The 27,892-nt window shown below is 36.3% G+C and overlaps 1 protein-coding gene across 1 annotated transcript; it reads left to right on the plus strand.

The window, feature by feature from the left end:
- Positions 17,437–20,721, plus strand: LOC109716047. Its single transcript, XM_020241326.1, has 4 exons — positions 17,437–18,072; positions 19,552–19,626; positions 19,779–19,887; positions 20,688–20,721. Exons 1-3 carry the CDS (start codon positions 17,884–17,886, stop codon positions 19,827–19,829), a joined length of 315 nt encoding a protein of 104 aa, XP_020096915.1. The 5' UTR covers positions 17,437–17,883; the 3' UTR covers positions 19,830–19,887; positions 20,688–20,721.

The following is a 27,892-nucleotide window of genomic DNA, read 5'->3' on the forward strand; positions in this document are numbered from 1 at the left end:
AAAGAGGAGATAAACAGTCGAGGGCCATGGGGAGGGCGCACGAAGTGTGTACAGTTAACACGGTGAATCCAGTCCCTTAGTTATATACGGTGAAGTGATTCCACTCGGTTTCATATATAATTCATTTTCTGGTTCTTTAGGGATTCACGAGATCGGGTTTTGGATCGGGTTTTTTAAAATATGTCGGTTGAATGGGTTCGGTTTTAATTTGATTTTCGGAATTAGATTCGGATTTTTGAAAAACCGAATTAAAATCGACGGTGAATCTAAAAGAGAAGAAAATGAATATAAATATGAAACACAGGTGAATTGGTTCCCGTGTTTGAACACGGTAAAGGCTCAACGTGTTCAACATTAACCACTGCCGTTCCAGTTCCTGCTGCGTGGGTGAGGTGGCATCTGCCGTGGCATTCATGGACCATATTTATAAAGTTAAATTTTGAGCAGAATTATTTTTTAAATAAATTTGTCTCAAGGGCCATTTGTTCCGCTTGAGTTTTTTTTTATAAATAGGCTCGAACCCAGCCTATCGTATATAACTCAGGTCCACAGTAAAAATCGAGGAGCGAGATTCGTAGTTGATTTGATGACTTAATATGAAAATAATTTAGATTCAAGTTATTTATTCTAAGTTTTATTTTTTATTCAAGAGATTTCAGCTGAGGTGAGTTTTGATCCAAATGAGTTTTGATGATGATCTTCCAATCAAAGTTTGTAACTTAATTAGCATTATTGAAATTATTTCAAAATCGCTATTCATCTTAAAAGAAAATCTCAAGGAATATGCATGGCTTTTTTCAAAATAACATTAGTTTAATCTTTTGAAAAAAAAATCAATCCTTAGAAGATAGGGTCTAAATGGTTATGTTACAAGAATTGCATTGAGACTTCATAGGTAGGATAAAATCATATACATGAGAGTAAAAAAAAAATATATATATATATATATATATATATATATATATATGGATAAATTTTCTCGGAAGACAATCTCGAGTTATTTATTTGAAATTGTGAGATCTGTCGCAATATGGATGTGGAATCTCACACATCGAGACAAATCTAATACAAATTTAAAAAACTTAACAAAAGAATTAAAATAGGGTTTTTTTTAGATAAATCTTTAGTTTCTGAATTTAGTTGTCAAAATAACTTTCAAACTTTAATTTAAACATTTTTGATATTCTCAATCATTGTATATTGGATGAATTTATTTTATTTTTAAGAGAAAACTTCAAAAAAACCCCCCTGTGGTTTCACACTTTTTTATTTTAGTACCCTATGGTTTAAAGTGTATCAAGTTAATGCCCCGTAGTTTCTCACTTTCTCATTTTAGTACCCTGTAGTTTAAAGTGTATCAAGTTACTACCCTATGGTTTTGCACTTTATCACTTTAGTACCTTGTGGTTTCACACTTTATCACTTTAGTACCCTATAGTTTAAAAAATCACAGTGTACTAACCTGATACAAAATTAAAACCACAGGGTACTAAAGTGATAAAGTGCAAAATCACAGGGTACTGACTTGATACACTTTAAACCACAGAGTACTAAAGTGATAAAGTGAGAAACCACAGGATACTAACTTTATACCATTTAAACCACAGGGTACTAAAATGAAAAAAATTGAAACACAAGGGAGGTTTTTGAAGTTTTTCCTATTTTTAATAGTAAAAATCCATCAAGTTCTCACTTTCTCTCTCTAGCCTCTTTGCCATACACTGTTTTCTCAGTCCTTTTGGCTAGAATATGGCCACAGCTCAGGCCAAAATCCAACCAAGAGACTCGAATTTTTTTTATTTTTTTTGCTCTATATTTTCTTGTTTAATAGTTGCTATATTTTTCTCTCCAAGATATTCACTAAAATTATCTAGTTTTTTTTCTCCTCCTTGCTGCTTTCTTTCGCTTTTTTTTTTTTCCCCTTCTTTTCTTAAGTTAGGCAACACACTCTTCACGAATATTTTTTTAGTTAAGACTTAGCGATTTCGGAGGTAAAAACCTTCCGATGTGATTCAAGATTAGAAATTAGAACAGAAAAGAGACATGGATGATTATTTTGTCTATACTCTTTTTTTTTATGGGCTCTAAAGTTTAAGATCATGATTTATATGTTAACTGGTGTTTAGAATTGGGTATCGATCGATATATTCTTTTTTGTTTTTTTCTTAGATTGAGAGATGTTATCTTTTTTTTTTTTTCTTTTTTATCCTATTTTGCAAATACTTCTGTTTTCTCTTATTTTATTTTTCAAAATAATAGAGAGGAGAAATGTATAGATACATAGTCCCTAATTAAATTCCTGGTTTTTCTTTTTTATCCTATTTTGCAAATACTTCTGTTTTCTCTTATTTTATTTTTCAAAACTATAGAATAATATAATCAAGTTTAACTTTTCAAAACATTACCTACAAGCTTAAACCTTAGAAAAACCAGGAATTTANTTGTAATTATAATAATATAGTCTTTAATTTTGGAAGCAGTTAGTTAGAGGAGAGAGAGGGAAAGGGCGGGGTAGATGGTGGCGGGAGAGGGGATGGCGGGAAGGAGGGTGATTGGGGTCCACTTCTTGCCCTGGATCCAAGGGATAGGGGAGGGGCTCCCACACGTTCCTGCTCTGGCACGTGTGGCACAAGGATCCACATTTTTAGTCCATTTATTAGTCTGGTTTCTGGTCACATCACGATAGATCCAAACGCTTTTTTTCAAATTAGCTCCCTCGCAAATTTTTATTTTAAAAATAATTTTGTCAAATTTTAATTCACAAAAATAGTTCTGGCTATGTCACGCAGGCGTCACGTCAGCGCCACGCGGGTAGGACTGGAACCAGTGTGTTAAGTTGAACACGGTGAATCATTCACCGTGTTTCATATTTATATTCTTTTTCTTCTCTTTTAGGAATGTCAACTGATAGGGTTTGGATCGGGTTTTTAAAAATCTAAAATCGAATCAGAAAATCAAATTAAAACCCGAACACGAATCCAAGTCCGGCGGGTTTTAAAAATCCATACCTATATCCATATATTAAAGTTATATGGGTATGAATTTTTAAAACCCGCCGGTTTCGAATTCGGGTTCGGATTTTAATTTGATTTTCGGATTCTGATTCGGATTTTTGAAAACCCGATCCAAACCCGACCCGTTGATATCCCTAAAAGAGAAGAAAAGGAATATAAATATGAAACACGGTGAATCATTCACCGTATTTAGGGACGGTGAAGGTCCACCGTGTTCAACTTAATACACTGGCCCCAGCCCAGCCCGTGTGGCGCTGACATGGCGCCTACGTGGCAGGGTCAGAACTATTTTTGCAAATTAAATTTTGACAAAATTATTTTTAAATAAATAAAATTTTGTCAGAGCTCATTTGCAAAAAAAAAAAAAGCCCTAGATCCAACCAGACTTGAGTTCCTCTCGTATTTTGTTTCCGCTTGATTTTTTTTTTTAATAAATTAGGCTCGACCCAGCCTGACTAGTATATAACCCAGGTCCAAGAAAAATCGAGGCGGAGATTCTGTAGTTGATTTGATGACTTAAATATGAATAATAATTTTAATTTCAAGTTTATTTTAATTTCTAAGTCCTTATTTTTTTCAGAAATTTCAGCTGAGGATGAGTTTTATGATCTCATGAGTTTTGATGATGATTGTGCAATTCAAAGTTTGTACTTAATTATTTTATTCGCCAAATTTATTTCAAACTCCTATTCATCTTAAAAGAAAATCTCAGGATACATGGCTTTTTTCACTAAAATAACATTGTTTAATCTTTTTGAAAAAATAATCAATCTTAGAAGATAGGGACAAAAGGGTTAGTTTACAAGAACATGCATTTAGCCTTTCATGGTAGGGGATAAAAATCATATACATGAGAGTAAAAGAAAATATATATATATTTATGGATAAATTTTCTTGAAAGACAACCTCGAGTTATTTATTTGAAATTGTGAGATCTGTCGCAACATGGATGTGGAATCTCACATATCGAGACAAATCTAATACAAATTTAAAAAACTTAACAAAAGAATTAAAATAGGGTTTTTTTTTTAGATAAATCTTTAGTTTCTGAATTTAGTTGTCAAAATAACTTTCAAACTTTAATTTAACATTCTTGATATTCTCAATCATTTTATGTTGGATAAATTTATTTTATTTTTAATATTAAAAATCCATCAAGTTCTCTCTTTCTCTCTCTACCCTCTTTGCCATACACTGTTTTCTCAGGCCTTTTAATTGTTTGGCTAGAATATGACCACAGCTCAGGCCAAAATCCAACCAACAGACTCGATTTTTTTTTTTTTTTGCTCTATATTTTCTTGTTTAATAGTTGCTATATTTTTCCCTCCAAGATATTCACTATAATTATCTAGTTTTTTTTCTCCTCCTTGCTCCTCTCTTTTGCTTCTTTTTTTTTTTCCCCTTCTTTTCTTAAGTTAGGTAACACACTCTTCACGAATATTTTTTTAACTGGAGCTAAGCGATTTCGGAAGTAAGAACCTTTCGATGTGATTCGAGGTTGGAAGTCAGAACGGAAGCAAGATCTATATGTTGGATGTGGCCCACGTAATTTATTTAACGCGATTTATAAATATAGAGTCGGTTTATTCAAATGGATTTATAAAAATATGGAAGATCTCATTGTTAGAATGTATGGTTAGAATGTATTTGGATACGTCCTTGATGAACAGACGTGATTTAACATCCTTACATTAAGTTATATATAAATATGTAACATACAGGAGTCCTGGTCTAACCCTAATCCAATTTTTTGTGACGGTTCCATCTCCAGGAATAAAGGAATTAGACTCAATACGTCCTGCTTTCTTGCAGATCACGAACGAAAACGAACCACGAGTAAGGACCGTCGTCTATAATCCGGGTATTGAAATTGAAATCATGGCAGAAGATACGATCTTAGTTTCTAATAAAGTTTCAACACTAGATGATTATTTTGTCTATAGTCTTTTTTTTTATGGGCTCTAAAGTTTAAGATCAAGATTTATATGTTAACTGATGTTTAGAATTAGGTATCGATCAACATATTCTTTTTTGTTTTTTTCTCAGATTGAGAGATGTTATCTTTTCTTTTTCTTTTTTATCTTATTTTGCGAATACTTCTGTTTTTCCTTTATTTTATTTTTCAAAACTATAGAATAATATAATCAAGTTTAACTTTTCAAAACATTACCTACAAGCTTAAACCTTAGAAAAACCAGGAATTTAATTAGGGACTATGTATCTATACATTTCTCCTCTCTAGCTATTATTATTGGTATACGATGTCTTTTTCAAGGTGCTCATGAACGCTAAAGCAGAAGAGAAAAGAAAGAAAATATGAAAAAAAGGTAAATAGAAAAGCAATCAAGGGCAAATCAAACAATAAACTCACCGAACTAAAGTATTTAATCGAAAAACTTAGGCACTAAGTTGGAATACCAAAATGGTGCAAGGACAATCCATACATTTTTTTTTTCCCTATACTTAATATTATACAACATTATCTTGTGCAGGGATTCAAGATTTTTTTTGGATTGATTAATTGGTGACTGGGGTCCATAGAAACTTTTATTTTTGGACCACTTTGCTTTTGAAGAGTATATTTTTTGAAAAGATGTGACAGGTTACAATGATCAGATTCTATATAGGCACAATTACATTAATTAATTAATTAGTTATTACAGTAATGGGGAAGCACATGCAACAACCTTATATATGTTGAAAGACAAAAAGACTTTAGCTGCAGGCTTCTTCTCTCAAATTTTTTATATCGTTGCAATTAAATACCACTGTATGATATTATTTTCATAATCAATGATATGTTAATATAATGTTGATGTAACATTCGTATGACATGTTAATTATTATTGTATATCATAAACCATAATACTGCTACATCACTGCTACATCAGTAACACATTATTATTTAGTCAACTAAATTATGCGGTGGGATTTAGTTGCGATAATTAAAAAGTTGGAACTAAAACTTACAATAGATTAAAATTTGGAAGACCAAAATGTCATCGACTATATAGTTTGAGGGCTAATACATGGATCGTAAAAACTGACCAACTATCTAAAAAACACGTTATAATAGGAAGGAGACACCTACCGCACTTAAGGGCTTTGCTATAATGCTTACGAACTGATTCAATCCACCTGAACTTAAGATTTATTGTTGGGCCTCTTGCCGTTATGTTTATTGTGAACCGCTGTCCCACCCAACTCAACTTAAAGTTGAACCTGTTTTAATCAACAATAAATAGCCAACACAATAATGTAATTCTGTCCGGCATTAACTATTAATATAAGATTAAAGAGAGAGTTTTCTTTGGCTTCTTCCTTGAGAGGATCATATATATTATGTTATGACATGAAAGTAAGTTAAAAGAAGGTCCCACATTACCTATTTGAAGAAAATTTGACTAGTACTATGGTCTCCTACTAAGAAATGGCAAGAACACCCTATGTGCCTTGGACACAGAAGTTACTGTAAATATATACTTAGCTACATTTTTAACTTTTACAATTTAGATCTTCAAGTTCTATTATTTATTTTGATTAAGTTTTTTTGTTGTCAAAATGCCTGCTAAACTGTGACCATCACTGTTTGGTGCTGACATGATAAAATTAAAAGGTTGATGTTAAACTAAAAATTTAAATAAAGATTCGAAACCAATTAAAACCTCAGTAGTTCTGCATGAATTGTTTAGAGATAATTTTGTATAAACATTGAGAACTTCTGATATTTACTTGCGCAAACTTATTCGACTTCAATTGTTTTCTTTCTACCAACTTGACGCACCAAATGACAATTTTCAAAAATCACAAAATTTAATTTAGTTCAAATACTCTAAATCATTGATTTGTATGTCCCATTATTATAGTTGACCTTACAGAATTAAGTGTTCCCTCTAATAAAAGGGTACGTGGTAGCTCAATTAATTCATGGGTGGAAATTAGGCTTGAAAACGGTTGGATCTTTGATGAAACTATATTCGCATCTATATTTTTTCGGATGCAAATTCGAATACGATATATGTTGGATGTTAAATTTTTGCTATCATATTTGCTAAAAATGGATTTGAATAAGGTCAGATATTACTACGACTCCAAATATTATTTGGATAGTAATATACACTAAATATGCACATATGAAAAGGGAACTAGAATTAGCAACAACATAACTAAAACTTTACATTTGTTTTCAAATTTTGATATATCTATATTTTATTGAATAACATCTAAACTCTAAACAAAAACAATTACAATTTGATACAAAACTTATAATAAAGTAAACAAAAAACACAATATTGTAAACATAATATTCGAATTCAAATTCAAATTCAAAATATTCTAATGCATCCCTGTCTGAATCCGAATTCGAAAAAATTGTGAATATAATATCTGAATCTGAATCTGAATTCGGCCGAATGTATAATGTTGGTGTAAATATTCAAAAAATAGAGGTTAGCTACAAAATAATTTAAAAAATATCAACGAGTCGATCAAGCCGAGGCACGGATATCTCGCTCTCTTTAAGGAGATTCAAGCCCTCTGCGGTTGGCAAAGCCTTTGAACCGATGCAGCAGAGCACCGACTTGTCCCCTCCAGGATACAACGGCTCGACCCTCGTCGTGTGGNCAATTTTAATGACTTTTATTTAAATAGATTTAACTACTAAATTATTTTTATATAATTTTTGTTTAATTAATAATTAGACTTATAAAACTATATAAAAATATTAAAAAAATAAAATTTATTATAAAAATAATTTTATATCCGCAGCATCGCGCGGGTAATTTACTAGTTATACAATATTATCTTGTGGAGGGATTCAAGATTTTTTTTGGATTGATTTATTGGTGACTGGGGTCCATAGAAACTTTTATTTTTGGACCACTTTGCTTTTGAAAAGTATATATTTTTGAAAAGATGTGACAGGTTACAATGATCAGATTCTATATATATAGGCACAATTACATTAATTAATTAGTTATTACAGTAATGGGGAAGCACAAGCAACAACCTTAGATGTTGAAAGACAAATAGACCTTACCTGCAGGCTTCTTCTCTCAAATTTTTTGTATCGTTGCAATTAAATCCTACAGTATGATATTATTTGCAAAATTAATGATATGTTAATATAATGTTGATGTAACATTAGTATGACATCTTAATTATTGTTATATCATAAACCATAATACTGCTACATCACTGCTACATCAGCAACACATTATTATTTAGTCAACTAAATTATGCGGTGGGATTTAGTTGCAATAATTAAAAAGTTCGAACTAAAACTTATAATAAATTAAAATTTGGAAGACCAAAATGTCATCGACTATATAGTTTGAGGGCTAATACATGGATTGTAAGCACTGACCAACTATCTAAAAAATATGTGCTAATAGGAAGGAGGCACCTATCGCACTTAAGGGCTTTACTATAATGCTTAAGAGCTAATTCAATCTACCTGAACTTAAGATTTATTGTTGAATCTCTTGCCGTTATGTTTAATGTGAACCGCTGTCCCACCCAACTCAACTTAAAGTTGAACCTATTTTAATCTATCTACTACAAATACATAATTTGACAGTCTCAAAAGGTGTACGTGGCATTTTTTAACGCTTCCAAGTCATACGTCCTTTTTCTCACTTTTTCTCTCTCTAAATCTGCTCATTTCTTCTCTTCTTCTTTCATCTATTCTTTTCTTCTCTCTCCTCGCACTCATACCAAAATGTCTTGGGAAGGTAAGATACTCCTTAACTCCTTCCCCAAAAATTTTTTTTCTGTTTCCAAGATATTCTTGGATATTCCTGGCTCCTTCCCAAGGTTGGACTTGGACCAAGATATTGCCAACTAGCACTCTCTTTGCCTTCTACAGATAACCCCTCCCTCTTCTCTCTTTCTCTCTCTCTCTCTTCCTCTCTTAAGGTGGGCCCCTCTCTTTTCTCTCAGGCCCCCCTCTTTCTCCCTCTCTCTCTCTCCCTCCCCTCTCTCCTCTCTATCTTAGCCTAAAATGACGTTGAGATTGATGAACCAGTCCCAATCGGGGGTGTCGCGGAGCAACACGGCTGCGGCGTGGAGGGTGTTGGCGACCATGGTGGGGCCGCAGTAGGTGACGAGGTTGGCCTTGAAGATCATCTTGACATTGCGGCGGGCGGCGAGGACGGGGTGGCGCGCGAGACGGTCGCGGAGCGCGTCGCGCTCGGCGGCGGGGGAGTCGAGGTCGAGGTGGACGACGTAGCGGTTGCGGGGGTGGTAGAGAGCGAGGAGGGCGCGGAGGAGCGCGCCGCCGTCGCCGGAAAAGCCGGAGATGAGGTAGGCGAGGCGGGGCGAGGCGGGAAGGGGGGAGAGGGGAAGGGGCTGGAGCTTGGGCNGATTACTGTGAACATCTCATATACCCTAAAAAAACAAATTAAAAAAATTTTAAAAAAATGACTTTTGCAGGGGTCGTGGTGAAATTTTAAAAAAATTTTAAATTATTCAGAGTATATAAATGTTAACCGCAGCGAAGCGCGGGTTCTATATTGGTCAATAATAAATAGCCAACACAATAATGTAATTCTGTCCAGCATTAATTATTAATATAAGATATAAGATTAAAGAGAGAGTTCTCTTTGGCTTCTTTCTTGAGAGGATCATATATATATTATGACATGAAAGTAAGTTAAAAGAAGGTCCCACATTACCTATTTGAAGAAAATTTGACTAGTACTATGGTCTCCTACTAAGAAATGGCAAGAACACCCTATGTGCCTTGGACACAGAAGTTACTGTAAATATATACTTAGCTACATTTTTAACTTTTACAATTTAGATCTTCAAGTTCTATTATTTATTTTGATTAAGTTTTTTTGTTGTCAAAATGCCTGCTAAACTGTGACCATCACTGTTTGGTGCTGACATGATAAAATTAAAAGGTTGATGTTAAACTAAAAATTTAAATAAAGATTCGAAACCAATTAAAACCTCAGTAGTTCTGCATGAATTGTTTAGAGATAATTTTGTATAAACATTGAGAACTTCTGATATTTACTTGCGCAAACTTATTCGACTTCAATTGTTTTCTTTCTACCAACTTGACGCACCAAATGACAATTTTCAAAAATCACAAAATTTAATTTAGTTCAAATACTCTAAATCGTTGATTTGTATGTCACATCATAATAGTTGACCTTGCAGAATTAAGTGTTCCGTCTAATAAAAGGGTGGTAGCTCAATTCATGGTGGAAACTAGGCGTGAAAACGGTCGGATCTTTGATGAAACCATATTCGCATCTATATTTTTTTCGGATGCGAATTTGAATACGATATATGTTAGATGTTAAATTTCTGTTATCACATTTGCTAAAAATGGATTCAGATAAGATCAGATATTTCTACGACTTCAAATATTATTTGGATAGTAATGTACACTAATATGCACATATGAAAAATGAACTAGAATTTAGCAACAACATAACTAAAACTTTACATTTGTTTTCAAATTTTTATATATCTATATTTTATTGAATAACATCTAAACTCTAAACAAAAACAAGTACAATTTGATACAAAACTTATAATAAAATAAACAAAAAAACACTATTGTAAACATAATATTCGAATTCGAATTTGAATTCAAAATATTCTAATGCAACCCTATCTGAATCCGAATTCGAAAATATTGTGAATATAATATCTGAATCCGAATCCGAATTCGACCGAATGTATAATTTTGACATCCTTATATTCGCACTCAATCAAATTCAATGTCGAATTCGATCGGAGTTTAGTCCTAACCACTTTTACTCGTAGCGAAATCAATTTAGCCCGTAATCGATCCTTCGAAATACAAACAATGCAGCAATTTTGACCTTGAATTTTATGAATTGGTTCAAAAATATGGGATGAGATGGTTGTTAAATTTGGATGCAAAATTTCAGAATAAATGAGTTAGCGAATAATAATGCACGGCAATGTTTACTTGATCATAACCACGTACACTAAATTTGTTATCTTGTGAATTCCAATTTAATTTAACATAGCTCTAATAAAGAATGAAAGCACTCTTAGTTTGTTTTGGATCGATCGTGTAAATTATAGCTTTGATAGATGTTTGGACATAGGATCAATATAATATGCCAAACTATTTCAATAAAGTTTTATAAATGAAGTTTATAACTGAATTCACCAAAAATAGAGTTGGGATGAAAATATATATATATATATATATATATATATATATATAGAGCTAGTCTTCTATACTATCTATAGTACCGGTGCTCCGGTACTATAGTCTCGTTTTCGATTTTAGGTGTTCAAATCAACGATCCACATTGTTAAAACTGATTTAGAGTATTTAAAGTTTTTAGAAATAAAATTTTATATTTTTTTGACATACTTTACTTTATGATCAAATCATTTCAAAATTGTCAATTTTTAATGGCTACTATGGCGAGTTTGGAGTTTAATGGTATAGAAGAATCTAAATTTCTTCAAATTTTGATAGAAAATTTTTTAAACTATCTAGATTAAGGTTAGCATTATTGATCTTGAATTTAAAAGTCCTATGATCAAATTTTAAAGATTATTCAATTTCCACCGTCCATTTTGACATAATTTATTTACTAAGTAAACATATCGAAAAAAACTAAAAATTTTATTCTAAGAAATTCATAACCTTCATGATCATATTTATATAGGTGATGAACCGTTAATTTGAAACCACCCTCACAGATCGAAATAAGAACTATATACCGGAGCTCCCGTACTAATAGATAGTATAAATAAGCTAATTTTTATATAATATATATATTGTTTCTGTAAATAGTAGAAAATATAAATTAACGGATATCCTGCCAATACCGATACTATGAAAACGAGAATAATACAGAATATTTTCCATCAACATTTTCCACTACACCGGTACAAACAGTTCTCTTTTGCAATTTCAAAAGTGGAGACTAAGATAGTTGTGCATACTAATAGACAGTTGAAACCAATCTTGATTTTTTAAATAGGATACATTGATGTAATTCTATATGAAATGCGATGTGGTTTATATATAAGTTTTAAAGCCAAGAAAAAGAACTTGCAATCAACCAAGATCCAACTGAATATTACAGGAATAAGAGTTAATAGGGGTTACGCTAAAAAATGAGCGTACAATAAGTTGTAATTACCTAGAAAAAAAAAGAATCAATATATGGCGATAATGAAATTATTTCATTACGCCACAATTTTTCTGGCATAAGAAATTGAGCCAGAGATATCTATGAAAGGAATTACAAGATAAAAGTTTGAGAGGGTAAGGTAATAATTTGGCGCAATGAGATTTTTTAATTGGCAGTCACATTTCGCCCCCGCTGAGATAATGAACAAAAGCTAGGAGAGGATTGCAAGACCATAGGCCTTAGGGGTGCGTTTTGGTTCGCGCTATCCCTTTAAAGATTCGCTAGTAATTCAATGGGAAACAAAAAAATACACGTGTTGCTGCCTGGTAAGCGCACTATAGTAATCTAGTTTGGTAATATTGGATTTCACTTGGGAATAAGATCACCCCCAAAGTACTAATCTCCCCATCCCTTGAAGGAGGGGTGGGTATCCTTCATGATTAATGATTGGGAATAATCATAAATATGTATAATCTCCTTTCTTTCTTCCCCTATCCGCCGCCAATTGATAGTTATTTTTCTTTCATTCTCAATCTTATATCTTCTCCTAAACTTATTTTTTCTCCTCTTAAAATTCAACGTTCTTTTTTTTTCTTTTTTTTTTTTTTTTTTTTTTTTTTTCTCCTCTCTAAACCAAGCTTTCCTCCTCTCTCTCCTTTTTTCTAAAATTCAATCTCTCAACCTCCCCTCTAATTCGACTATTATTTTTCTTTCTATTTTTAAATTATGCTCCTCTCCTCATTCTCTAACTTATACTCTCTCCTCCTTTTTTTCTAAAAAGAATGTTGAACTTTTGGTAACGATTTATCGAAAGTAAATTAAATAATAATTAATTATTGTATACCTTTTTTTGCAATATTAAAAACTGGCTAATTAAATTGACGCCGTGCGAACCAAAACACAGGAATTCCACATCTTAGTAATAGGATGAATAGGAATAAGATTCTCGGATAACTTTTAATTCCTAGTAATCTTTCAATAAATGCGAACAAAACCAGCCCCTCAAGAGGTTCTAAGGGCATAGTTTAAGTTTTTAATTCGGTATTCGGTAAAATCGGTACGCGCTTAATTGGATAAGATTTTGTTTTTTAATTTTAAATTCGTTGAAAAATGACGGCTAAAAAACGGGTTAGAATCTATTCGGATCGTGAATTTATTACGGATATTATACGGTGACCAATAAAAATGTCGGAATCAAAAATTCGGCTAATAATAAATAAAATTATATATACATTAAAAAATAATACATACATAATTTACAATTTATAAATAAAATATTATATAAATATTTCTATATAAAAATAAAATAATATATATAATAAATGAATATATATTTATAAATAAAAATTATATATATATATATATATATATATATATATATATATATGAGAGGGAGGTCCACTGTGGACCTCCCCCTCATGCGGTCCACGAGGCTGAAATAGCCTCGTGGACCGCGCACAATTTCAATTCCCAAAAGCCCCGATGAATCCTACTGTTCATCTTCCACTTTCTGGAGCCGGCCTCGGGCGAGGACATGGATCCGCCGCCGCGGCCCTCGCTCCCGGGGACGGCAAGGGCGGCGGAGGACGACGACGACCCTAGCGGCGTCGGCGCGAGCGGCGACGAGCGGCGACGACGCGAACGGCGACGAGCGGCGACGACGCGACCCTCGGCAGCAAGTCCGCGACCGCGCGATCGCGATTTTTTGGGCGAATAATTCGCGAATCGCGAATAATTCGCGAATAATAATTTTTGATGAAAAAACCGTGATTTTTCCGAAAAATTCGGAAAAATACGAAATTCGTAGTTTAATTCGCAATTTGAAAAATACGCGAATAATTCGCGTATTAATCGCGAATTTACTAACTATGGTTCTAAGACACCAGGACAATAGTGTGTAGGAATTGCAGGAGTGTGACTTCTGTTGGCTTAAATAGACCAGTATTTTATCTTGTGGCAGAAGATTATGTTGGGTCAAGTTATATTTGAAATGATGTGAGGCTAGGTAAGTCGAGTCATGTTCGAAGTGACGTGAGGCTAGATAGGCCGAATCACAATCGAGATCCGTGATTATTATTTTTGTATACTTTAAGTAAATTAGTTGCGTATTTCTATTAGCTCAAATTTTTGGGATTAACAGTTAGCGTCAACGATCAGATACTGACAACACGCGTGACATATACAATTCAATCGGAGTTGTCAAGGGTACAACGCACAAAAAATATACAGGAACAAGTGAAAAAAGTATGACAACCACAACTGCGCCAAGATAGCTCCTTAAATTTAAGAGGATAAAGAAATACTAAAAGCAGGGACCCAAATAAAAATCAGTTAAAGGTTAGGACAAATGATCAATTAGTCCCAAAAGAAAAGGAAAAAGAATGTTGGGTTGTGGGGTTGTGGCACAATTTACCCAATATTTAATATTAGTAACGGCCGTTAAATTTGATAACGGTTTGATGGTACCTCACGGCGAGAGACAAACGGCGTTAGTCCACGGTTGGCCGCCTCAACGGAGCAGGTCCAATCTCCAAAGTCCAACTCATAATGTTATCGAGAAAAAAATTAAAAAATATTGACAAGCTGGTGGACCCGGTCCACGTAAAGGCTCACAAAAGCGGGCTCCTGTTCGGTCGCAACAGCTGTTTCATCAAAAAAAAAAGTTATTCCATGGACTCGGTCTATTATGGATCGCTGTCCTACAAACATATATCTAGAGGTCTTTAAAAGGAAAGTTTGAACCCATCATCAAAACTGCTTAAGGCCTCCGGGCCTCAGGACCTGTTTAAAAAATATTATAATTTTTTAAAATTTTGTGAATTTTTTGTATAATTTACTNACGGAGCCGATCGTCGATTTGGAAGCCACATCATCGAAAACAACTTGGTAGCACGGAGCACTCCGTGCTACCGATAGTATAGTAGCCTAGCTATATATATATATATTGTTTTCTGGTAGAATATTAGAAAATATAAATGATATCTACAATACAATACTATGACAAAAGAGTAATAAAATATTTTTTTATCACATTTTCTCATTGCACGGATAATAATATCTCTGCAATTTTAAGTGGAGACTAAGATAGTTGCATACTATAGAGTAGAAACCAATCTTGTTTTTTAAATAGTGATAATTGATGTAATTTCTTATAGAAATTGATGTCGTTAATTTATATATAATTTTTTAACAAAAAAGATTGCAATTCAACAAGATTACTAAAATATTTACAGGAATAGAGAGTTTAATAGGGGTTACCTTAAAATGAGCGTACAATAAGTGTAATTTAAACATAGAAAAAAAAGAATCAATATATGCGATAATTAAATTATTTCATACGCACAATTTTTCTGCATAAGAAATTGCAGAGATATTATGATAAAGGAATTAGCAAGAATAAAAAGTTTGAGAGGGGTAAGTAACTAATTTGGCGCAATGAGATTTTTATTAATTGGCAGTCACATTCGGCGCTGAGATATGAACAAAGCTAGGAGAGATGCAAGACATAGCCTTAGAGGGCTTCTAAGACACAAGGACAATAGTGTGTAGGAATTGCGGGAGTGTGACTTCTCCGAACTGTTGGCTTAAATAGGCCAGCATTCTGCCTTGTAACAGGAGATTATGTTGGGCCGAGTTATTTTTGAAGTAGCGTGAGGTTAGGTGAGCTGAGTCATATTCGAAGTGACGTGAGGTTAGGTGGGCCGAGTCACAATCGAGACCCGTGATTATTGTATCTGTACACTTTAAGTAAATTAGTTGCGTATTTTTATTAGCTCAAACTTTTGGGATTAACTGTTAGCGTCAACGATCAAGCACTGACAACATGCGTGACATATACAATTCAATCGGAGTTGTCAAGGGTACAACGCACAAAAAATATTACAGGAACAAGTGAAAAAAGTATCACAACCACAACTGCGCCAAGATAGCTCCTTATATATGAAAGGAAAAAGAAATACTAAAAGCAGGGACCAAAATAAAAAATCAGTTAAAGGTTAGGACGAATGATCAATTAGTCCCAAAAGAAAAGGAAAAAGAGTGTTGGCTTGTGGGGTTGTGGCACAATTTACCCAATATTTAATATTAGTAACGGCCGTTAAATTTGATAACGGTTTTGATGGTACCTCACGAAGAGAGCCAAACGGCGTTAGTCCACGGTTGGCCGCCTCAACGGAGCAGGTCCAATCTCCAAAGTCCAACTCATACTGTTATCGAGAAAAAAATTAAAAAATATTGACAAGCTGGTGGACCCGGTCCACGTAAAGGCTCACACAAAGCGGGCTCCTGTTCGGTCGCAACAGCTGTTTCATCAAAAGAAAGTTATTCCATGGACTCGGTCTATTATGGACCGCTGTCCTAAAAACATATATTTAGAGGTCTTTAAAAGGAAAGTTTGAACACATCATCAAAACTGCTTAAGGCCTCCGGGCCTCAGGACCTGTTTAAAAAATATTATAATTTTTTAAAATTTTGTGAATTTTTTGTATAATTTACTGATAATGTTAGAGTCCTCGAAACTTTTTTTTTCATTTTTTTTTGAAAAATTCAGAGGGAACACACATTCATTCTTACTCGTGATAAAATTTCTACTGAAATGCACGATTGGAATGGAAGATACTATTTTAACCAATCTATCCAATACTAGTAATTAAAACTTATGTACGGAGCATTCAAGGTTACTGATCATATTAATTTAGTTTGGAAATTACTTATACAAAAAATGTATTTTCATACTTTAGAAGGTTGAAAAAAATTAAAAACACTTTGAATCTTCAATGACAGTTTCACCACTATTTTATCGTTTTTAAATTTTTAAATAGTTCAGAGCATAAAGGTGAATGTGTCTAAATGATGCTGATTCAAAGGTCTTTTTTAGTATTGCAATAATTAAAAAGCACCAGCTTCTAAGGTGGTAGCGATTGTTTTTGTAATTTTGAGAAATCTTTTATATATACACTCCAAAAGAGAGTGTAGACTTTACACCTCAATCGTAGGATTTACAAAAACTCAAAATAGTTTTTAGTAAAAATTAAAAAAAAATTGATGTGGCAAGTAGAGAATTAATAAAATTCTTAAATAGGATGGATGTAGGATATACACCCCACTTTGATATGTGTTAGCAGTATTGCTCTTGTAATTTATAACATCAGAAAGAAATTTTGAATTTTTTTAGTTCTTCTACTTAGGTGTGCATCAGGTCCACGGTGACGTGGCACATCAAATCCAGCCGATAAATTTAGCCGCCCCCGTCCAGCAGCGAATTATCTACGACCGCAAATGCCGTCCGCTGCGATGGCGACGCGGTAAAGAGTGATCGAGAATCGGAGACTTCAACAATGTTTCATTGAGTCTCCCTCCCTCTCTCTCTCTCTCTCTCTCTCTCTCTCTCTCTCCCCTCAACCATTTTCTTTCTTTATTACCCACAATTCCACGCCACATCTCCACCAACAATTCGATGCTCCTCCGCCTCGTTGTTGCGTTTTGAAACCACTCATTAGTTGTGCTCCAAGAAGAAGAAGAAGAAGAAGAAGAAGAAGAAGAAGAAGAAGAGAGAGAGAAAAAGAAAATACATATCACGAATTCACCACCACTTATTGCCTCCAATTGTGTGTGGGTTTCTTTCCCTTTCTTTGGACAGAAGAATTTTGGAACCATCTTTCCATTTGGGGGTGTTCCTCAATTTTGTGGGTCTTTTTTTTTTGGTTTCTCGTGAACAAATTTTGTCGGAGATGGTGAGGAAGAGATTGAAGAGATTTTACGGAAAAGAGGCGCTGGAGTTTCTGAACCAGGTGATGCAGGACAAGCCCCTGCTGCCCTTCCTGATCCCGCTGGGCCTCTTCGCCTGGGCCGTCGAGCGGTGGCTCGTCCCCTTCTCCAACTGGGTCCCCCTCGCCGCCGCCGTCTGGGCCACCATTGAGGTCTGCTCCAGCATGCCCCCAACTCCCTCATTCTTACCTAGCTCAATTAAAGACTGCTTGCTGTGCTTGCTTCTTTCTGGGCCTGACAGCTTTGTCGCTTTTTAGCTGAACCGGCAGCTGCCTTGATGCTTCTAAAAGTTCTGCTTAAATTCTTGTTCTGCATTTACTGTGCTGATTGTTTTTTTTTTTTTTATTTTTTCCTGGGAAAAGGTAGCGGATACTTGCTTCATTCGTTGAAAAGATACTGTACTGGTTGTTATTAGCTTTTCTTCTTTGTTAAAAGCTCGACGCCATCGTCGAGCCTGTTGACTTAAATGTGCTAGCATCCTGCCCTGTAGTGGAAGACTAGATTGAGCCAAGTCATGTTCAAAATGGCGTGAGGCTCGATTGGGTTGCGCCATGTTCAAAGTGGCGTGAGGCTAGTTGGGCCGAGTCACAGTCGAGATTTGTGGGCGCTGTGTCTATATGCTTTAAGTAAATTGATTGCGCATTTTCTAACGGCTCGAGTTTTTGGGATTAATGATTAGCGCCAACGATCCGATTTTGTCTCCATGGACATGATTGATCGTCTATCCGGCACTCTTTTAGAAATTTTTGAAATGCTTCATTTGCTGTGCGAATTGCTGGCTCCTTATACTAGAATATTTTTCTGCCAACTTGAGCTGAAAAGATCTAATTTTAGTAGGGCTTAATATGTTGCCTACTTTTCTATTTCATTCTCAAAATCGGTGATAATTCTTGCAAAGACTAGTTAAAAGTTTGTGTTCTATGAAAGATCTTAGTTCATCTTATTGCAGTTAATGAACTTCTTCGTGGCCAGTCTGAGCTAAAATTGGCATGCATACTTAATTATATTGGTGATATATATTTGGAAAGACTTCCCATTATAGTTGCCTCTTTACTTCTACTGAGCTATGGATCAAGCTGAAGTTGAATGCTCAGGAGTGCGCGACCTGTAAATTTCATCCCCCAATGTGTATCCTGGAGCACTGGCTTCATCTATATTGCAGTTGACAGTTGGCAGACAAGCTTTAATGGCAATAGAATTAAGTTTCAGTTCGCATGCTATTCTGTCCAAGTTGTGCCTTTCTACCTATCTTTGATCAACGGTGGGTACAGCTTTACAGATTGTTTCAGATGACTGAAAGATAGAAGCAGCCTGAACAAAATAAGATCTATGCTATGTGTAGTTACTAGAACATAACCTACGGCTGGAGCTCATTATTGTTATGTTGGATCCAACAAAGTTGATGTCCTGATCCTATCGCTTCTATGATCTCGACGAGTTTTCTGGACATTATACATTACTATTTACTAGTTGTATGATCTCTGCCATTCGCAGCTAGCGGAAGATTTTGAAGAGGGCTAAAGTTACTAAATGTCCTAAATGACTTGTAACAAGTTGTGTCCTCTTTTGCGTATTTGGGTGTTTGGTTGAACCGTTGTGAATTTTCTCATCGTCTGTTATTCTGCCTTCAGTATGGGAGGTTTCGACGCCGACTGCTTGTAGAAGACTTGGATAAAAGATGGAGGCAGCTTTTATTGAATACAGCAGTATGGTTCTTACTTTTCTTTTCTGCATAATCTTTGTGAGCTTATATTTGCCGCTTGAGTCATATATATATATATATATATATATATATATATATATATATATATATATATATATATATATATGATATATATATATTTCATTTGTTTTACAGCCCACAGACCCCACTAGAGCCTTGTCAGTGGCTGAACAAGCTTCTGATTGAAGTCTGGCCTAATTTTATGGAACCGAAGCTTTCAAAGAAGTTCTTCTCTATTGTTGAGGTGTGTGATTTGCATTTTACTGAACTTTCAATAGTTCTTAGTTTTAAGCATGTGCAGTGATTTAACTGCTAGCATATGCAGTTCCAAGTGAGCTTCAGACCAAGTGCTTGAATTTGTCTCAAGTATTATTTTCTTAATGCTGGTCCCAGAGAAAGGCATTTATTGCTCCTCCTTTTCCATCATTAAACTATTGTGGGATGGATACATAAAAGTTTAGCTCTAGATAATCAATTATGAAGAATAAATCTCAGTTATCCGCATCAGTTCTAATATTTTTTTTTTGAGAGATACGCATCAGTTCTAATATTAATGCTCATACTTGGAGATTCAGAATAAGGTTTTTTGCTTATCTTGTAACTCTCTGTTGGACAGTCTCTTAGTAATGGGAAGTGCAAACTCAGTGGCTACAGAGACATGAGAGTTAATTTTTTATTTTTATTTTTTTTTGCTTTCATTCAACACCAAATGTTCCTCAACCTACTTGGTCGTAACAGTAAACTTTTGCTAGAAAAGATACTAGAAAAGTTAAGTGTTTAAAAATAATGTAAAAACAGAGAAGTAACTTTCTTTAAATACTGCTATGTTTCAAAATACCTTAATGTCTGCACTTGTTCACCGTATTCCCTTGTTTTCACACATTATACTATATCTGGCGTATAAAGAACCAGATATCTTCAACATTTTTCTATCTTGCTTAAACTGTTAGGAAATATACTATTAATATGAATATTCATCAGTATCTTTTGGCAATAAATTGCTTATAGTACATATTACCTATTTTAATTCTATTCATTTTGCAGAGGCGTCTAAAGAATCGGAGACCAAAATTGATTGTAAGTTTCTCATATAAGTTCTTGGTTGTTAGTGAAACTTTCTTATTGCACATTGTGATGAATATATTTTTGACGACATTACTCTTTGTTTTAGGAAAAAATAGAACTACAAGATTTCTCACTAGGTTCATGCCCACCTGACTTAGGACGGCAGGGTATTCGCTGGGTCACCTCAGGTGATCAGGTTTGATTCTTTTCATTNCAGAGAGCAGGGAAATGCTTCTGAGATGGAAAATTATGAAGAGAAACTTAAAATGCGATGCTTATCTTGGTTCTTTTGATACCGACTCATCAATGGGACAGACTAAGGAGAACTCGTCACTTACTGTAACTCCTAGTTTATTCGATATTTATAAACTAATACATTCATTGTCAGAATGCTCTGACATACTCTGAAAATAAATTAGCATGTAAGAAGGAGGATTTTCGCCAGTTCTGATTAGCATAAAAAATTGGTATACTGTAGAATCTTTAGATTTCTTTCCAAATGTTATCGAATTATGGTTCTTGAATTGAAAAAAAATTTTCGCAGATGAGAGATCTATTAAAGAAACTCGGAGGCTTCGTGGAGGATGGTGATCTCGAGGGGCTGTCTCTGGCGCTGAGTGAAGTTGAAACTGTCGAGGACGCCCAGGAGGAATACATTCTTCAGCTTGAGAGGGAGAAGGCATTACTACTTAGTAAGGTTAGCGAACTCGACCACGAGATCAGTAGGACTTCGTCGAGCCCTGCAAACATACTATTCTGAATCTCTCTTATAAACTTGAACAGTTCTAGGTAGGTGTTTTACAGTATAGTAGTAAGCAGATTTGTATGTGAATTTACTGTATCATGCTGAAGGATTGTATCATTCGTTCGGCGATAGAGTGTCGAGATGTAATTGTACAATGACACATTGAAATAGATGGAATTGAGGATTTGTATAGCAAAAATAAAGTTCTGTAAGGTTTATTTGAATTTTATTAGTGTCTAATCCAAATTAATTTGATGCTTGATAACAGAAACATCTGAAAAGTGACAATGTTGATGATAGAATCTATAATTGGCAAGGGCATTTGTGAAATTTTGAAATATGAGGTGAAAACATACAGAGATTGGACATTTTTAAATATGTCACTCAATTTTATTATTTTTGATTGCTAATTCCTTAGCTTTTATTTAACTCTTCAAAAACTAATCAAATTTTAAAGAAAAATATTTCCAGACTTTATGTTTCCAAATATCTCTTTTTAGAAAGGAGATAATATTTCTCTAATAAATCTTAGGGTAAAATGTCCAAAGAACCCTGAAATTTAACACTTTAGCAAGTTGGAACCTGAACTTCTAATTTTGGTAATCAGATTCCTTAAGTTTTATCATATAGTAAAATACACCCCTCACAAGTGAAATCGCTAATTAACCAGTCGTTTTGTTTGAAGTTTTGTACATAATTTTGTATAAATTTAAAATACAAAGAATTCTATTTTTTTTCTCTTCTAGTTATTATGATCATTAAACACCAAGATTGAAAAAGAGTGAATCTATCTTTTATTTTAGGTTAAATTACAGAAAACTTTCCTGTCAGTACCTACTTTTTCGCTTCCCTCTCCGACTTTTAATTTTTCTCTCTCAAAAATTAATGTTATTACACTTTGGCTCTCGTCGTCGTCAGTATTCCGTCGGGATACCATCTATATCCTATAATATATAGTTTTATTATACCCAAAATACTCTTAAACCCCTCTTCGTTGCCGCCTTGCTTGTTCGTTGGGAGAGGGAGCTACAGCAGGTCCGATGAACCGCTAACTTCTTTTTTTTCCCCCTTAGCAGTAGCAAAAGTTAAAAAAGATTCTAATAAAAAACACCTTAGCTTCCTTTATCCTATATAATCTTCTTCTTTACTCTTTTCCAGTCATATCGAATTTAATTAATATTTTGATTAGTATTTCAAAAGTCAAATCCAATTCTATTTGGGCGCCAGTAAATTTTTAATTTTTTAATTGTGATGTATTTGACGGTGTTTCCAATGAGTATATCTTGCATCGTTTTCAAAATATGGAGACACGTCGAGGACGATTGTAAAAAAAAATAATATTTTTTTATACAATATTAATTACCAGTTCACTTTTTTTTTTTTATTTTTCTGTATATTTTTTCTCTCTCGTATATTGGCTACATGAGAAAAAAATTTTAGATCCGCCACTGGGTTTAGAGGAGATTCTATCCGAAGGTGATAGGGATGGAGGTACTGCACGAGGTCCTGGAAGAGCAGGAGGGAGAGGCGCATCGAGTTAGCGGAACACGCTAGCCAGAGGATTGAGCTCAGCAGAGATTGCAGAACTGAAGGGGGGGGGGGGGGCGGGGGGGGGCGGGGGGGCGGGGGCGGAGGGGGGGGGGGGGGGTAGGGGCCGGGAGGGTGGGAGTGGCGGGGCGCGGCCGCGGCCTGGCGGGGGGGGGGGCGGGCTCGGGCGGGCGGTGCGCAAGGGGGGGGGACAAAGATAGGACAATTTGGTCATTTAGTTATCAGTGAACATCGTAACCTTATTGTGAATATCTCTTAATTTTTGAGAGGATAAAATGCAGATTTTTAGAAGTTAGGGAGGGAAAATGAAAAGTAGGTATTGATAGGATATTTTCTATAATTTAGCCATTATTTTATTAAATTTTCATGTGTTAGAATAAGATTATATTTTTTGGGTTAATTGCATATAGCTCCCTATAAATATAGCGAATTGCAAATATGTTCCTATAAAGTTCAACTTTTTTATGTTATTCTTATAAAAGTCTTACTATTTTCAAATATACCGCTACTGTAAGAATCCGTTAGAAAATTTTAGTTAACCATATGTAAAATATTTAACTTGATTAGTCAATAAGCTACATTGATATTTTTATCTTTCTTATATTATACTTTTTTCTCTCAATCAAAACCCTAGCAATGGGAACTCGTCTTCTTCTTCCTCTTCCTCTCTTTCTTTCATACTAGTTCCAAACCCGTAACTAGAATTTCTCCGTTTTTATTCATCCACGGCACATGTTGCTTCACACATATCGAACGTATGTTGCTTTCCATTCTATTTTCACTATGATTTTTTGATCAAAAGAAAAATTTTAGAAGAAAAGGAGTGAGAGAAGAGGTTGCAGCAATGATGGATTGATTGGGTTTTAAAGAGAAAGAAGATTGACCATTGAAAATTTTTTGGGGGTATATTTCTATACAATTATTGCAGTTGGGGCTTTTGGATGGACATATTTGTAATGATAAAATTGATATTTCACTTATCTGTTGTTAAAAAATAAACATTTCTCTAACGGTAGCAAATCAGAGGGACAAACATAAATATCACTGAACTTTTGCAGGAATAGAATAAGAAAGTTGGACTTTGTAGGCATATATTTGCTATTTATTATGTTTACAGAGCTGTAAGCAATTAACCCATATATTTTTTTGGTGTTATAATGTTTTACAAAATTATACTCAATACAAACAACCAAAATGATTGCATAAATTAGTAACATGGACAAAGAAGAGGGAGCCTATTGAACTAGTAGATAAAGTTTAGGAGGTTCTAATTGCTAAAATACAAAGTTCAGATGTCCGTTTGTAAAAGTGCCAAAAAAGTTTACAAAATTGTTAAACATTTCTTTTGATATAATTTGTTGCATTGATTTTTATGGGTTTGTTTGATTATGTTATATATATATATATAGAGTTGGACTGGGCTACTATTAGTAGCAAAATTCCATTGTTGCTACCAGTTTTTTAGCCTTTGGATCAACTCTTTTCATTATTTCTAACCATTGGATTAAATACTCTAACCCAGTGGGGACCACTCAACCCTAGGGGGACCATTCAGCTCTAACCGACTAATATCATCCTGACCTTACAATTTTTCATCCAAGGGTTAAAAACTTGATAGCAAAAAGAACGTTTTACTATTAATAGTATTCCAGTATATAGAACGTTTTCTATTATGCCTGATTAGACCTAGTGGGATAGTCGGCGTGGTTGGTTGCTGAACCCACTGAAAATTTTGTTGTAGTTCTCACACCCCTATTTCCACAGAGCCGGGACCGAGCAAGCCGGCAAATGATCGCGGTAAAGGCATCGCGCCCTAGGTAGAGACTGCCCGAGATGTTTTATTTTTATAGTCGCATACCCCTTATTATCATCTTTTGTATTTTGATGATGTTAGTATTGTAATGATGTTAAAGGAAAAAAGGGACCATATTTTGGAGAGCTTGCCATATATAAAAGAAATAATACAAAGTTGTATTAAAGTTGAATGCATGTATGTGATTTAAATTTAATCAAATACTTGTATGATGTTAAGTAGATTCTTTCACTATTGGCCGTTGCTTGCCCTCGTGCAAGCCATTATGTATGCTTCCGTTTTGTGCAAAATTCATACTCTATTTGTACAGAATGTTGAGTCTTGGGCGGATAGGGGAGACTTTATCCGTTCGGCGTTTGTTTGACGCGCTCAAACCGGCCAAATAGAATCGGGTTCGGGGCGTGACAGATAAGATGGTATCAGAGCGTAAAGGAGCCAAAAGTGAAGGCATAGGATGGACCTAGAGACCCTTAGGAATGGAAAGACCTTAAGGACCTAGGAAGCGTGAGTGACGTTGAACAAAGTATAGCGAAAGTTTATGATTGGGTTAATGTAATATGTCTCTAATGTGGTTAGAGACTAAATTTAAGTTGTTATTTCTTTTCTTTTCCTTGTGTTGTGATTGGCGGCCGACGACATGATGCTTTGGAAGGAAAATAAATGCACTTGTATGCTTTCGCCGGATTGGGTATAATCGAGTATATTGTCTAAGTAACTAACATAAATTGCTTCGTTTCAGGAAGCAATGCCGCCTCGTGGACGACCCAAGTTGCCTCGTGGTCGACCGCGGACGAGGTCTATAGCCGAGGAGCCAAGTGCGACTCCCGTGCAACCCGGAGCAGGTGGCGACGGGGAGCTTCGGGAGTAGATGGCCGCGCTTATTGGTTTAGTGCGGCAGCAGGCGGAATCCGTTCAGTGCCAAGGCGAGCAGATCCAGAGGCTCCAGGAGGCTTTGGAGCGGCAGCAGGCGGCGGCGGCGGTGCCGCCGCCGGCGGCGGCACCCGTGGAGGCCATGCACCTTGCGCATCCTGCAGTGGTGCCGAGTGCGGCCAAGCGTGTGGCCGCGGCGGCCGTGTCAGTTACGATGGTGCCAGCGGGATCGGGGACCTCAAATCCCGATAGTACGGCAGAGGAGGCGGAGCGGGAGCGCACGTTGGCAGCTCTCATCCAGTTTTAGAAGTTTAACCCACCTACCTTCGAAGGGGGAGTGGTGGAACCGGCGGTGGTGGAGTCCTGGATCCACTCCATGGAAACACTTTTTGAGGATCTTAACACCATGGAGAAGGACAAGGTGTACCTCGCCACATATTGCCTTGAGAAGGCGGCAAAGGTGTGGTGGAAGCGCGTTAGGTGGGATTGGTCACCCGATCTTCTTCCGCCTATGTTGTGGGAGGAGTTCCGGAGGGCGGTGTTCGCCAACTACTTCCCCGCTACGGTGAAGCGGAAGTTGCAAGAGAAATTCCGCAAGTTGCGACAGGGGGACTGCTCCGTGGCAGATTACGAGCAGGAGTTCTCCCACCTTATCGACTGCGTCCCGAAGGTTGTTCGTGATGACCGGGACCGGGCTAATGGGTTCTTACGAGGACTCCAGCCGAGGATTTACGAGAAGGTGCAAATCCTCAAGTTGACGACCTTTGCGGAGGTCTTTGATCAAGCCCTATGGGCGGAGCACGGCAGCGCCCACGTGCGAGAGGAGCGCGAGGCAATGGCGGAGTCAAGGGACAAGGGGAAGAAGCGAGCGGCGGGCGGTGCCGGGGGCCGGGGGCCGGTCAAAAGCAAAGAAACCCCCTCGGTATTCCCGGCAGCAGACGAGGAGTGGCAGGCCGTTCCGTTGTGTCATTTGCGGCAGTGATCATCGGCCGTCGGTATGCCCGCAGCGCGAGGGAAAGTGCTTCAGGTGCGGCCAGCCCGGGCACATGTCACGGGAGTGCCCGAGCTGGGGTTCATCTGCGCCTACCTCGGCATCAGTTCCTTATACCCCGAGACAGCAGGCGGGGTTACCACCGGCTATGTCGGCTGGACGTTTGTCTTCATCGCGTCAGCCGGAGGCATCGAGGGCACCTAGTGGGCGGGTTTTTGCCACTCAGGTGCAGGAGGAGCCGATTCCTATCCCCGACGACATCGTGGCAGGTATTATCTCGATCAGAAGCACCAGAGCCAGAGCTTTATTCGACACAGGTGCATCGCATTCATTCATAGATGCATCATTCGCTAGGACTCATGGCATTAAGATCGTGCACCATTATGACTATTGGACGGTAAATTCGGTCAAGCATACTTTCTATGTTCATGAAGAATGTGTAGTGTGCCCAGTGCAGATAGGTGACTGGGTCATGCCGATTGATTTGTTGGTGTTAAACCGAATGTGGAGTTTCGACGTGATCTTGGGGACCAACTGGCTCTCCAAATATTATGCCGTGATAGATTGCAAAAGTAAGGTGATCACGTTTCGTGAGCCTAATCGAGAGGAGCTAGTGTATCAGGCAGCTAAAAGCTCGCTTTTTGCGGCGACCGTGTCGGCGGCATGGGCAAGAAAAATGATAAAAGGTGGTTGTGTGGCCTACTTGGCGACAATGGTAGAAGCCCAAAAAGAGCACCCGGATTTGGGAGGCATTCGGGTGGTGTGCGTATTTCCGGATGTGTTTCCGGCGGAGTTACCGGGATTCCCACCGGACCGGGAGATCGAGTTCGTTATTGACTTGGTCCCGGGGGCGGCGCCAATCTCGAAGGCCCCGTATAGAATGGCACCGGCAGAGCTAAAAGAGCTTAAGGCACAATTACAAGACTTGCTCGACAAAGGCTTTGTGAGGCCGAGTGTGTCACATTGGGGAGCTCCGGTGTTATTCGTTAAGAAGAAGGACGGCACATTTCGACTCTGCGTGGATTATCGCGAGTTGAATAAGGTCACAGTGAAGAATAAGTACCCGTTGCCAAGGATTGATGACTTATTTGATCAGTTGCAAGGGTCAAGGGTATATTCAAAGATCGATTTTCAATCGGGCTATCATCAGTTAAAGATACGGCCCAAGGATGTGCACAAGACGGCGTACCGTACACGGTATGGCCATTATGAGTTCA

This window comes from Ananas comosus, linkage group 10, assembly GCF_001540865.1.
Source record: "Ananas comosus cultivar F153 linkage group 10, ASM154086v1, whole genome shotgun sequence".
NCBI lineage: Eukaryota > Viridiplantae > Streptophyta > Magnoliopsida > Poales > Bromeliaceae > Ananas > Ananas comosus.

Bases quoted from the DNA above. Each gene is read 5' to 3' on its own strand.
- LOC109716047 (XM_020241326.1), top strand. From the start codon at position 17,884: ATGGTGAGGAAGAGATTGAAGAGATTTTACGGAAAAGAGGCGCTGGAG. The intron at 18,073-19,551 runs GTCTGCTCCAGC...TTCTGCCTTCAG, and splicing joins CCGTCTGGGCCACCATTGAG to TATGGGAGGTTTCGACGCCG. The intron at 19,627-19,778 runs GTATGGTTCTTA...TTTGTTTTACAG, and splicing joins AGCTTTTATTGAATACAGCA to CCCACAGACCCCACTAGAGC.